This window comes from Dama dama, chromosome 11 (assembly GCF_033118175.1).
Source record: "Dama dama isolate Ldn47 chromosome 11, ASM3311817v1, whole genome shotgun sequence".
In the NCBI taxonomy this organism is placed as follows: domain Eukaryota; kingdom Metazoa; phylum Chordata; class Mammalia; order Artiodactyla; family Cervidae; genus Dama; species Dama dama.
This window is the reverse complement of record NC_083691.1, coordinates 81,979,421-81,993,123: the sequence shown is the minus strand read 5'-3', so window position 1 is coordinate 81,993,123 and position 13,703 is coordinate 81,979,421. Positions and strand designations below refer to the sequence as shown.

Genomic DNA, 13,703 nt, shown 5'->3' with positions numbered 1-13,703 from the left:
CAGACTGGAAAAGTTATTGCTAGTTTTTCCATTTGTAAAAATTCCCAGCCCCAGGCAAAAAAAGGAACAGTTTGCTACATCAGCTATTCAGATATTCCAACTGATAGGAAATTAAATAACAAATTCTGGAATTAATATATGAAGATGACAGTTTTTCTAACTTAAATACAAAGTAATAGTCAATGGACTAATAGCTGAGTTGAACAAAAATTAGGAGACAGAAATAGTTCTAACTTTTATTAAAATAAGCTAAAGAGCATATTCAGGTTAAGTGATATATTTGAATATAAAGTCACCAAAGTTTTTAATCCCATTCTTAGGTTTTACAAATATCTTAAGATAAATAAAAAAATATTATGTATATTTAACATAATACAACTAAAACTGTTTGCAGTACATTAGATCTAGAAGTATAAATTGTCATTATGCTAACTATCAAATACTAATTGAATCACAGCTATAAGTTCATGTGGTTTGAAGCAGACCTGCCTTTATACAAACATGTCCTAAAATCATAAGTAGACACACAACATCTTCAAAGTAACAATATACAGACATACAGTCAGTGACTAGTATTCAGGACAGAAAAGAAGAATTGTAACTTTATAAATACAAGTCATTTATATGCCTGTTAAACAGGATAACAAATTCTTGGCTTGATTATAAGCTTTAAGGATAAGTTAAATATAAGGTTGACTGAGCCTGTGTCCCTGTGGCTGAAATATAAAACAGATAAAATTCGGCTCTATTTGTAGAATTCCATTAAGTTATCATTTACTGAAACTACCAAAAGTTTTACTGAAGTTAGAAATGTACTGAATGTTCTTTGCCTTAATGGATATCTTAAATTAGTATTTCACAGCATATGTCATTTCCAAGCTAATTAGAGTTAGATTAAAACAGCAAAGAATGATTATATATTACTCTGCATTTTGAAAGCACACCTGTTTGATTTACATTAATTAAAAAAAATCCAGTGATAATTAGCTTTAAAATTTAATTTTGTTTCTCAAATTGACCTCCGTTAGGTGGTTGTCTGCAAACTGCTATTCACTTGATAGAACTAGCAGGGGGTGGTGTGTGTGTGTTTGTGTGAGTATGAAAGAAAGCAGGTGAGAGAGAGAAAGAGGGAGATCTCCTTGCTTCTGGCTAAATCATAAAGAGCAAAATGTGTTTTGATATTGTTAAACAGTTTCTAGAAAGACTATTTTGGTGGAAGATAAGTCCAAGACACAAATACCACGCACTACAGAGAATCACAGAAGTTTAGAGCTGAAGGGGAGCCTAACACATTATCTCATTTATCCACTTTCTTATTTTACAAATGAGAAAATGAAGGCAAAAGAAAGTTACATATTGTGACAAGGCTACACAGACCTAGAACCAGTGTCCTAACTTCCAGACCAAATGGTATTCCTATTATTCTCTAAACCACCACTCTTGATGACTTTTCATCTTCTGTCAAAACAAGAATGACGTTGTTGAGTTAACGATTCTAGTAGAAAACAAATACACATATATACCCAGAATACTACTTTAACTTGCAAGTGTTAATGTCTTAATGACATCTTAATGTCTTAACTATATGCATTAAAATCTGTATACTTGTGATTTCTCTATTACCTTACACTAGTACTCCAATTTTTCAAGATTCTACTGTTTGTGGAATTTTAGAATCATTCCTATTTTGGTAGTATGTTTTAATTTAAAATATATACTTATATTTTTTGGAGAATTCTGTGCCATTCAAGTTGTTCCAAAACCAGGATTGGAAATCGCTGGTGGTAACAAATGACAAAGAAAGTGCCACCTTTTAAAAAAACCATAATTCTACGGCACGTATGAACAAGGACCTTACAACATGTTCAGCACTGAAAATTTTTCATCTGACATATTAATTTTCTTCTGTCCTGTAGTTTGGGGAACCTGCAAGAGCACTAAAGGACAGTGAGACAGCTCCTTAGCAGAGGGACACTGTCTCTGCTCACTTCCTCATCCCTGCACTCTGCTGTTCCCCTTCACTCAGTCACCTCCCTAATCCAAAGCATCTGACCGCTGCCTCTTGAATACCACTTTTCAGTGGTTCAGTCTTGTTAAAACAATCTTTAAAAAGTGACCCCCTCAAGGGCTTTGTGGTTGGAGCAAGTCAGAACAAATGCATGGATATATCATCAGGACCAAAATGGGGACTAAAGACAGAGTCCAAGCAAAGAGGCCTACGGGGCTGATGTCCTCTCTCTATATTATGTATTATACGTTCTTCTTCCCTGAAGAAGCAGCAGTACTAAGAATAAATAAGGTCTGCATTTGTAACTGTCAAGTGCCCTGAGAAAGGAAGGAAAGAAAGAAGAATGAAAGAGAAGGAAGGGAGGAAGGAAAAAGAAAGAGAAAAAGAAAGAAAGAAAGAGAGCAACTTGGAGAGTCTCAGGTATGTGTGTGTGGAAAGCGTGGGAAAACCAGGGCGCCAAGAGGTCACACTGACGTGGAGGAAAGGGGTATTCAGATAGTGCCACTCACCGTGACGGTGTCGTATTTGGACAGCCCTGGGAAAGAGCTCTATAAGTAAATTAGAAAGCCTGGAAGCTGGCACGGGTGAGACAAGCCCCAGGTAAGCCAGAAAGCGTGCAAGGCTGTAAAAGGAAACGTGTGGTTATAGAATCACGTGGGCTTCTGCAAAGAGCAAGCCTATTTGCTGAGGAGAACTTTTACAAAAGTCATTACTTAATTTGGGCAGAAGTACAGCTGTCTCCCATGCAGCTGAGAAATGTGAGGGAACCTGCAAAGTACGGAGGTGAGAAATCCGCACTCTGTAGAGAGTTGCAATTCAAGATGTGTGCCCCTGAGCAACCCAGGCATCTGAGATGCTCTGTGGTCTGGGCCAGCCAGGGAGAGATAAGCATGCAAATGTCCATCAGAAGATTCCTTTTCTTCAAGGTAATATGACTACACTGGAACATTTTTCTAAGCATTAGATGCTTTCACCTCTCTTCTCCCCCATGATACCTAAATGATGAATTTGTCTCAGGAACAGAATGGAGACAGAGATGCTAGTTTAAATGGATTCTTAAATGTAAGCAAAAATTAAGGGAAGACAATTATCCAACCAACCTCTGCCCAAAACTCCACTGTTGTTTGAAGCACAATTATAAAATGGATAATGGGGTCTTATGCTGTCTTAATTTCTGCACGTAAGCTCACATTTAGGTGAGCTTGAGCAGCACGAGTGGTTTGGCAATAAGAAGGCTTAAATGATTAAAAAAAACACCCACTATGAAAGCTAAAAATAAATCTTTCATCAATGTTGCTTTTATCTTTTATTCCTCATTGTTCTTGTACCTGTGGTATCATCCTACTAAAAATGCAAAAAGTCTGAAGAGACACATTCTGATAATAAAATGAAAATAAAGAAGATCCTAAGCAGGCTATATTCACACTAAGAATATTAAATGGTCAAATAAGCCCACCTCAAATATCTTTAGTGAGCAAAGAACTATAGTTTAGATGTCATAACTCCTTAATAAAGAGATGTACCCAAGTAACTGAATGGGATTCTCTGAAAGTTCATAGAGCCATGTTTATATGTGCAGCAGACTTTTAGAGACGACCATGAGGTGGAACTGTGCTTCCTTAATAACAGTTTATGCTTGGTGTCTCAGTGTCAAATACAAAGAATTTCTGAAATTAGGTGTATTTGCAAAATTTAACAATGTTCAGGTATGCATGCCAGACCCAGAAGCAGAAAAAAGTTAATGAAATAATCTTAATATTTATTGATAAAGATGCCATTTTTTTGTGCCTTTATGCCAGTCAGTGATAGACAGCCTCATGCTATTATTTTTATTTATTTTTTCCTCATGCTATTATTTTACATGAGTTCTTTACTAGCAAACTAAAAGTACTTTCGAATTGTCTATACCATTTTTAGATGTCCAGGATAAAAGGGATCTACTCTGATGCTTCAAAATTTATAATTATAAATATATATTTACACATAAGTATGTATGTGTGTCAAGTTTACTCGGGAAAACGTCCCAACATAAATTCAACTCACTTATTGAGGTGTTTTGTTTGTTTGTGTCTTTTTTTGACAAGAGACACAAAATGAAGTTAACTGAATGATAATCTTCCTGCTCTCAGAAGTGTTTACAAACTTGACCTGACCATGATGCCCAGGTGTAGGGCTAGACAAGTTTATAGAGCGTGTGGATGCAAATGTTTGGAAAAGACTGTTGACAACGAGATGTTTAGAAAATACACCCAGGAGGATAGGTTTAGGTACTGGGATGGCTTAATCAGGAGGAGAAAAGGATAAGGAGCTGTGATGCACCAAAGGACAGCCAAAGGCTCAGCAGTCAGGTATGCTAGGGCGTGATGTCACGAGGATGGTAATTCCTCGCAGTTCATCCACTATTTTCTGTGTAAATGTACGGCATGTTCTCTAGCTAGCTTTAAAAATAGAATTGTCAATGTCTTATGAGACAGAGAAAGTAGAGTCTTCCCTGGAATTAAGGGATAAACCTGGATGACATTTCAAGGTTCCCTTCCTACACCAATATAAAAACACAGAATAAAATACCAGGATTAACTCAACAGACCTGGTTGCAACAAGAGCGAATTAAAATGCAGAAATATAATGCCATTCCTTACACAAACAATGGCGAGGCAAGCTATCTGATATTGTTCTAAGCCTGTTTGTGGTCAGCTGAAGCAAGATGGTATATGTAAATCTTTTTCATAAATCAAAGGATAAGCTCACAAATTCTCAATACAAGTTGCTTCAAGAGGGGCTGCTCTGATAAAATCGAAAATCTCTCCTCCATATGTGCAGTTTCAAACGCTGTTAACATTTATAGAAAATGTTCTAAAAGATAAACTTGGCATGTGAAAAACACAGGCAGAGGAATCAGTAATGATCAGAGCAAAACAATTCTAGAAAGCATCTTAATTTTCATATGGCTCATTTGCATCTGAAACACTGAGACTCCCTATCTCTCTGGTACAAAAATGTGTATACATATTAAATTACTTTCCTCTTGAAAGAACTAAATGTTTGGAAGATGATCAAATTTTAACTGGAGGACTTGTTTTCTTCCATCAGGTGTGGGGGAGATGTGGCTTCCTGGTATGAGAGGCAACAGTTGATTCTAATAGCAGAACAAGACAAAAATAAGAAAGTAAATTGAAAACAATTCCTATTGGTATAGTTTGATTTCAAGGTGGTAAAACAAAAGGATACATACAGTACAAAGATGTCAAAAGACATCAATTTAAAAAATTAAACAGTTACTTATCCAAAAATTGTGGTTCTCTGATACTTGAAAATTAGTTTATATTATTCATTCTAGGATACTCAGGGATGTACTATGAACTGTTTCAATGAATTCATTTCTGAGTATCTGGTCAGGGTTTAAAAGAAAACTTCCCACCAGCTATTAAACAACAAGTGCAAGAGTCTACATTTTACCCATCTCAGATTTTTAACTTCAGATTATTAATTTTAGGATATTGGCAGAACAGCAAAGATTTAAAATCTCTTCTTACTATCAACTTTAAACAATATTTAGACTTAATGAGATTGTTGGTCAATCACTCAGAGATACAGAAACTTTATTTTCTGATATGGTAAGATGTCTAAGAAAAAGATGTGTGCTCAGAAAGAAAATAAAAATTTGGAAGACATCTCTGTCTTTCTCTTGGCCTTGCTCTCTAGGGCCTTCTGGTGTGCCAGGCTGCCCCTGGGCCTTCTCCATCTCCACCTGATGGAGGGAGATGGTTAGGCACGGTCTCGTGAGGGGAGCTCTGGAGGGGCTACCACACGAGATGGACAGGCTGCAGCTGGCTAGGACAGAGAACATGACATCATCTTCGTAAATGAAATTCTCTAGATGCATGCTGCTCTAGGTGTTTCTTTCCCTTTTGTTGTCCTGTGTCTTTGGGAAGGGCTTTTGTGAAGTCCCTAATCAGTATCAGCTGAGTTACGAAGTATTAAAGAAAGGGCGGCGCAGCTGTGAACTGGAGATGTCAAAGGCCAGCAGCATCCCCACCCACCTGGGGGCGAGCGCATGGAAAGTGGTCAGGGACCAGGAGGCAGGGTGGAGCGTGCCATCCCCTCTCCCAGGGCAAAGGCCCAGGAGCCGGTGAGACGGTTTTGAGGGGACAGTGTTCTTACACACAATTCACACTGTACTTCAAATTTGAACAAACCCTAACGTTTTGGTTAAGTAAACTGCATTGGGCTTGAACTTGCAAACACGTAACTTGAACAGTTACAGGGCCTATGTAAGAAAAATTTGCATTTTTATCTTGGATAAAGATTTGGGATACACAGACATCATCTTAACATTTCATCTTACTGATTAGTTTGACCCTTCTCTCCCAAAAAACTTCTATTTTAACTATTGAAAGAGACTACTTTCTTCCTTTATGGCAAAGATGCTAATACGAAGATAGGTGAACAGAAAAGTAGGTCAGAGGTGGAGAATTAAGCAAACGCAAAATGTGATGGTTGTCACTTTTCTGAGAAATGGAAACATCATCTTGACTTATCAATAAGCAATGTTTACCTACTTACTGGGCTTCCCTGGTGACTCAGATGGTAAAGAATCTGTCTACAAAGCAGGAGACTTGGGTTCAATCCCTGGGTCAGGAAGATCCCCTGGAGAAGGGAGTAGTTACCCACTATTTATTTGAATACTATTTATTAAGTATGTTCGATGTGACAGATATTGTTTTAGGTGCTGGGGATGCAGGTGAGGGGGAAAAGAAATCTAAATCCAAAGAAACCTACTTCCATGGAGTTTATGTTTCCACAGTTGTCTGAAAGCAAGTAAATGGTAGTTGCCTAATAAGCCATAGAATTAACATCCATCTTTATATTCACCATATTAATCTATAATATTGGCACATTTTAGGACAGGATTTGGTTCTCAGATATCTGAGTTTCATCTTTTTGTATCTGTCCAGAGCTTGTCTTTGGCTACCAGGAAAAGCCTAGGAAAGGCAGACTAAGGTGCCTGCCATGGGTGAAAGAACAGAAAAGTCAAGTTTCTTATTGTACACGTGGAGGCTACAGAAAGGTACAAGGATTCTTCCATAATGCCCGTCAAACTCGGTTCGGCTGTTATCAGGGCTTAGCTGTATGAAACTCTTGTGGTTCGGGTACATGACTTGGTGGGGAGGATATCCAATAGTGTAACAAAAGAACTGTGCAATAACTTTAAGTATACTTGGAATAAGACTTTGCGGCAATCTGGAAACTTTCAGTTTTATGGTTTTATTACATCAATCACAATTTCTATTACACAAACAAATACAACTAAACCAATGCAAAGAAAAGATCTTGGTGCCCACCTAGTCTCACTTTGAAAGGTAGAGAAGGAAAATAATCATTTTTATAGCACTTTAACTTTGGAACCGAGCTACCTGCTGACGTCTTCTGTTTCTTCCTTCATTACGTGCTTTTCTTTTAATTTGGTCCTCTTGAAAAGAATCAAAGTAGGGGCTCTCCAGGAGTTGGGCACAGGTTAATCTGTCATCTGGGTTCATCTTCAGACACTCCTTTGGAAGACGGGAAGAGCAAAGAAGATATTAAAAAGAGGAGCCTGTTTTGTTACTGTATCCTAAAACTCTGAATAATAACTTGGTAGAGCAAACACAAGTTTAGAAAATCTTCAAGTCTGTATAGTATCCAGAACTTGAAACTTGTTAATAGCTAGAATTGCTCTTCTTTTGCCAATTCAAAGTCTTTTGAGGGCAGACTTGATGCACAGTCAATGTTTTGAAGGGTAGGTCAGGTGTCTGTCACTTGTAAGGCAAATCGTTTGTAGAAATTCACAAAATGTGGTCCCTAGGCCAGCTACGTCAGCATCACCTGGAAACTGCTAGAAATACAAATTTCTTGGTCCAACCTCAAATCTACTGAAACAAATGCCATGGGGGTAGGGCCAAGCAATCTGCGGGCTTTTTTTTTTTTTTCCAGTCTGTGTTTAACAAGCCAACAAAGTTGGGGAATTAGACTTCCAGGACAGGATCTGCGAAATGCTGGGTTAGAGCAGTGAGAGGTAGAAAGCAGGTGAGGTCCAGTGGAGCAGTGGTAAGGGCGATCTAAGAGTTCAGAGGCGTGGGGCTCCTGGTCTCAGGAGGACCCAGGCTGAAGGAAGCCAGCACGCTGGATAGCGCCTGGGCAGTGGCCAGCGCCAGCACAAAGGCTCGTCTGCACAGTTGACTCTAGGTCACTCTGATGGCTCCACTTCCTAGATCAGAAGAGTTTCAAACTATTGTGTTCATCATAATCACCTAGGGAGAGGCTTAAAGATGTAAACTCCAAGGTCCTATTCATAGAGATTCTGCTTCTGTAAATCTGAGGTTATTTACTGGAATGTGTATTTTTAAATAGCTCATTCTGATGAGTAGTCATTCTGATGAGTGGTATGGAAGCCATTGCTATAAATATGACTTAATTGGTCATTAAAGATAGATACTCATACTAGTATCTCCATCCCTGCCCCATTAAAGGCTTTCAGTATCCATGGTGAAGGGAAGAGTCACACTTTCTCGCGTGGTCTCAGCTGGTCAAGCAAGAATGGCAGACTGGTCATAGAGGAGCTTCTTCTGCTTTTTTATTAGAACTTGTTCTTTGTTTGACCCTGGTACAGGGGCTATATTCGGTGTCTACCTAGTTCTGATTTTGCCTGATCTTCTACTGATTTATTTAAAAAGCAACTTAGAATTTTAGTGAACCCAGTGTATCTAAAGGTTATCAGTTCAACATGTAATATTTTTAAAATTATTAATGAAATAGTTTATATTTTTAAAAAGTAATTTTCATAGAAATATAGAACATCTCAATTCTAATCAGCCATAGTTCAACTGCTCAGTAGTAACATGGCTAGTGGCCACCCTATTGGATAGCATAGTTCTTGATCTTCTAACTTAAAAGGAATACATTCATTCTCATAAATTTCCATAGTCTGAATACACAGACTTAACTGTCAAATTTCCTAATAAATACAAAAGAAGCATGGTGTTCATCACAGTTGTAATTATTCTCTTTCATTGTCTACTAATTTTAAAGGTTATGTTGGAAAGATTTAGTGTTTAAACCACTGATGTTCCTTTAATTGTAATTATTTTACAGTTCTTTAATAGTTTCAATGACCACATTTTTACAGTGGCATTATTTGACCTGTCCACCCATCCCAGAGTTACCAGCTTCAGTCATTATGATTTGCAGTCAATATGGTTAAAATTGATTTTTAGGTACCTTCATGAAATTCAAAGCCACAGGATAAACATCTGAGAACTTTTCTTCGAGAGTTTCCTAAAAAACAGAGTAAAGCATTTCAATGTTATGTAACAACAAAGTAACAGATATTTAAAATATATTAGTATTAAGAATACTTTGGAGAAAGCCCCTTAGTAGGTTACATAATTCCTTTCAAAGATTTTTTAAAATCATATTTTTACATGATTTTATACTACAATGTAATGAAAAAAGCTGAAGTTATTTTCTTAATTTTACAATGTCTTGCAATTGGTGTTTGGTAAATGTTCATTCTAAATGTCCCCTTCAGTACCATGATATCTACTTAGAGGGATCCTTAATCTACTTATAGGGGTGCTTTGAACATTAATGAAAATACACTCAACTGCATGAATAAGAGCACTACAGAAAGCAAAGGAATGATGAATGCAAAACTCAAAACAGTAAGCAAGGGAGAGAATGGGGCTGAGGAAGGGTACATGGGGAGGGTGAAGCTTCCAAGTTAATGGCACCATTCTCCTTCCTTAACTAGGCAGCAGGTACATGTGAATTTGTTGTCTTTTAGTCATTTTCTTTTGGCTGTGCTGGATCTTCGTTGCTTTGCGGGGGCTTTCTCTAGTTGCAGCAAGTGGGGGCTACTCTTCGTTGCAGTGCCCAGGCTTCTCACTGCGGTGGCTTCTCTTATTGTGGAGCATGGGCTCTGGGCATGCAGGTTCAGTAGTCGAGGCTCATGGGCTCTAGAACGCAGGCTCAGTAGCTGTGGAGCTCTGGCTCACCTGCCGAGAGGCATGTGGCATCTCCCCAGACCAGGGACTGAACCCATGTCTCCTGCATTGGCATGCAGATTCTTATTCACTGCACTACCAGGGAACTACTGTATTTTAGTCTTTAAACTAAACATGTTTTATGAATATTATTTTTAATTCAACCTCTATACTTGTAATTCAACATTTAACCTTTCATTATATGTGTTAAGAGTCTTAACAAACACAATAAAAAAGAAGCCCAGTATATAAATCAAGGTATTATATGAAATAAATTTAAGATGAACAGGTGTTTAAAGAAGCCAGGACCCCTTGAACCCAATGGCTCACAGGTGCCGTAAATATGACCTGGCTTAACAGATTCTCCCTTCCTCCACATCACTGTCTTCAACACATCAGGAGTAGGGCACAAGCCTCCCCTGATGGTCCTTTCATTGTATAGGCAGAATAAAGCTGGGTTAAAACTCAACATTCAAAAAACTAAGATCATGGCAACCAGTTCCATCACTTCATGGCACTAGATGGAAAAGAAAGTAGAAGCAGTAATAGATTTTATTTTCTTGGGCTCCAAACCCACTGCAGATGGGTGACTGCAGCCACGAAATGAAAAGATGCTTGCTCCGTTTAAGAAAAGCTTGGACAAACCTAGACAATGTATTAAAAAGCAGAGACATCAATTGGCCGACCAAGGTCCATATAATCAATGCTATGATTTTTCCAGTAGTCATGTACAGATGTGAGAGCTGGACCATAAAGAAGGCTGAGTGCCAAAGAATTGATGCTTTCAAACTGTGGTGCTGGAGAAGACTCTTAAGAGTCCCTTGGACTGCAGGGAGATCCAACCAGTCAATCCTAAAGGAAATAAACCCTGAATATTCACTGGAAGAGCTCATGTTGAACATGAAGCTCCAATACTTTGGCCACCTGATGCAAAGAGCCGACTGACTGGAAAAGACCCTCATGCTGGGAAAGACGGAGGGCAGGAGAAGGGGGCAACAGAAGATGAGATGGTTGGATGGCGTCACTGACTCAATGGACATGAGTTTGAGCAAACTCTGGGAGATAGTGAAGGACAGGGAAGCCTGACATCCTGCAGTCCACGGGATTGCAGAGTCGGACATGAAACTTAGCAACAGACCACATGGAGTAACACAGATAAGAAATCAATGACTACAGAGAGTAAGAAGGTTGGGTAGTCACTGACAGATTCCCAAAGAAAGGCAAAGACCACAGCGAGGGTGTAGAGTTGATTACTGGGGTTTGCAGTTTTGATTTCAATACAGTAAAGATCATTTTGTGGAATGATCTTCTAAGTGAAAATACATGTGGTAAAAAGATGGTTTGTATTGAGGTTTCAGAAGCTGAAAAAATAGAGAATGCATTTGTTTCTCAAAATAAATATAACTACAGAAAGTACTTTTTATGAGAAAATAATTATTTTATAATTATTTCAGGGAAAGGTACCTGAGTGTTTTGATTAAAAGGATCACCATATTTATGAAGGAAAGAAATATGCTTTCACTTCACATTTAAAGTTAAATTAATCTTTGAATAGATAGGGTAAGAAAACTTTTAAAGCCTTCTCCTGGTTCATTTTATGTAGTTTTTACATGGTTTATTCGACCAGTGTCAGAGTGTCATAAGGAGGACAGGAGTCCAAAGCACAAATATTAAAAGAGAAACAACCACCCCTTTAAAGAAAGTAGCAACACAAAGAGCAAAACACCAAAATCGAGCAATTTACCATATCTTCTGGTTCAGGAATACTGATGCCATGGAAAAACTGGTTACTTTTAAAGATAGACTGATGTCTTGGGATTAGCTTTCCTGTAAAAATACAAACCACATAACTCATGATTAATTTAGTTAAAAACAGCATCATGCTTCAACAGTTAATTTCCGAGGTCCAGAGATAAAAGAAATACTGATTTGGGAGAAATTGGTCCCCGCAAAAACTGTGCCTCCTCAGGCAAGATCAGTGCTGCCAACTCTCTTTGCCACATGTGGCTTGCACTGTCACGTGTGTGTGTCTGCTCAGTTACTTTAGTTGTGTCTGACTTTTTGTGACCCTGCGGACTGTAGCCCACTAGGCTCCTCTGTCCATGTGATTCTCCAGGCAAGATTACTGGAGTGGGTTGCCACGCCCTCCTCCAGGGGATCTTTCTGACCCAGGGATCGAACCCACATCTCCTGCACTGAGTGGATTCCTTACCCACTGAGCCTCCTGGAAAGCCCCAGTCTGTCTTTCAGCTGCCATCAGAGGAGGAGGTGAGCAAGTGGTATGGAGAGCTTGACACATATGATCTCATTTAATCTTATAACTATCTCATGATGGTTGCAATTTTTTCACCTCCACTGTCCTAGTGAGAGAATGAGGCTCAGAGGTTTGATAACCTGTCTCAAGTCACACAGTCATTAGGTGATAGGCCTGAGATTCAAACTCAGATCTGTCTGCTGCTGTTAAGTCGCTTCAGTCGTGTCTGACTCTGTGCGACCCCATAGACGGCAGCCCACCAGGCTCCCCCGTCCCTGGGATTCTCCAGGCAAGAACACTGGAGTGGGTTGCCATTTCCTTCTCCAATGCATGAAAGTGAAAAGTGAAAGGGAAGTCGCTCAGTCGTGTCGGACTCCTACCGACCCCATGGTCTGCAGCCCACCAGGCTCCTCCATCCATGTGATTTTCCAGGCAAGAGTACTGGAGTGGGGTGCCATTGCCTTCTCCCAGATCTGTCTAATATCTGCCTAATGTAAATTTCTATAGGAAATCAGTTAAACAGCATGAGCTTAAGGTGTGGCCTGTAGTGAAACACTACTCCACATCTCCCAGGCCGTGGAATTCTCCAGAAGAAGGTGTGGGAACCACAGGGAACCAGACAGCAGCAGTTCCCTTGCCGGGCAGCCATGCTGCCAGGAGAGCCACGGGGAGCGATGACCAAATACCCATCTTGTGTGCGGCTTGCCACTTTGTTCGCATCCAGGCTGACGGTGTGAGCTTGCAGCTGGTCTTTTGGGTTATGTCCTCTTCCAACCAGGTGGAAGGGGACAAGCGCTAAGGACAATGACATGGGATGAAAGCTCATGAAAGACAGCATTGGAGTCCACTCTTGTTCTTCACTTATTAATAACTAGTTGTATGACTTCACGTCATTCATGCAAGCTCCTAGAGCCTCAGTTTCCTCATTTGTGAAAACAGGCACAATGAAAAACGTTATTATGTCCTTAATGGATTTTTATTAAGACTGAAAGAGATGGTGTGTGTGAGAGCAATTTGTCAATATTAAGTATAAAGGAACAGAGTTGAGAGCTGCAATAGAGGCTGTACAGCCTACAAGACCTAAAATATTTACCATTTGGCCCTGTGTAGGAAAAGTTTGCTTATCCCTGTGCTAGAGGAAAGGGGGGAAAAAGCAGAAACTGCATTTGATTGAGTGTCTTCAGAGTAAGCTCTATGCAGCTGACTCACACCCTTAGCCCCATCTTAGCCTGATAAGGAAAGTAAATGTATAGTTTATTCCACAGCTAATTGACTTGACTTGGAGAGGCATCTGAAAACTCCTCACTGAGAGGAGTTAGGGCTCCACGCATTGAGAAAAGGGTTGGGCTTTGGCTACAGTCCAGAACAGCCGCCCTCAGTAGCACTCTGGAGACAACAGAAAGCTCTTGTTCATTATAATGAC

General features: G+C 39.3%; 1 protein-coding gene across 1 annotated transcript in view; it reads right to left on the bottom strand.

The window, feature by feature from the left end:
- Positions 1–297: 297 nt before the first annotated feature.
- CDKL4 (cyclin dependent kinase like 4) overlaps positions 298–13,703 on the bottom strand; it is a 53,404-nt gene continuing 39,998 nt past the window's right edge. Inside the window, exons 8-11 of the mRNA XM_061155551.1 lie at positions 11,771–11,853; positions 9,263–9,319; positions 7,423–7,557; positions 298–5,144 (exon numbers count right to left, since the gene is read on the bottom strand). Of these exons, the coding sequence (XP_061011534.1) occupies positions 5,043–5,144; positions 7,423–7,557; positions 9,263–9,319; positions 11,771–11,853 (377 nt within the window). The 3' untranslated portion in view covers positions 298–5,042. The remainder of the gene's footprint in view (positions 5,145–7,422; positions 7,558–9,262; positions 9,320–11,770; positions 11,854–13,703) is intronic.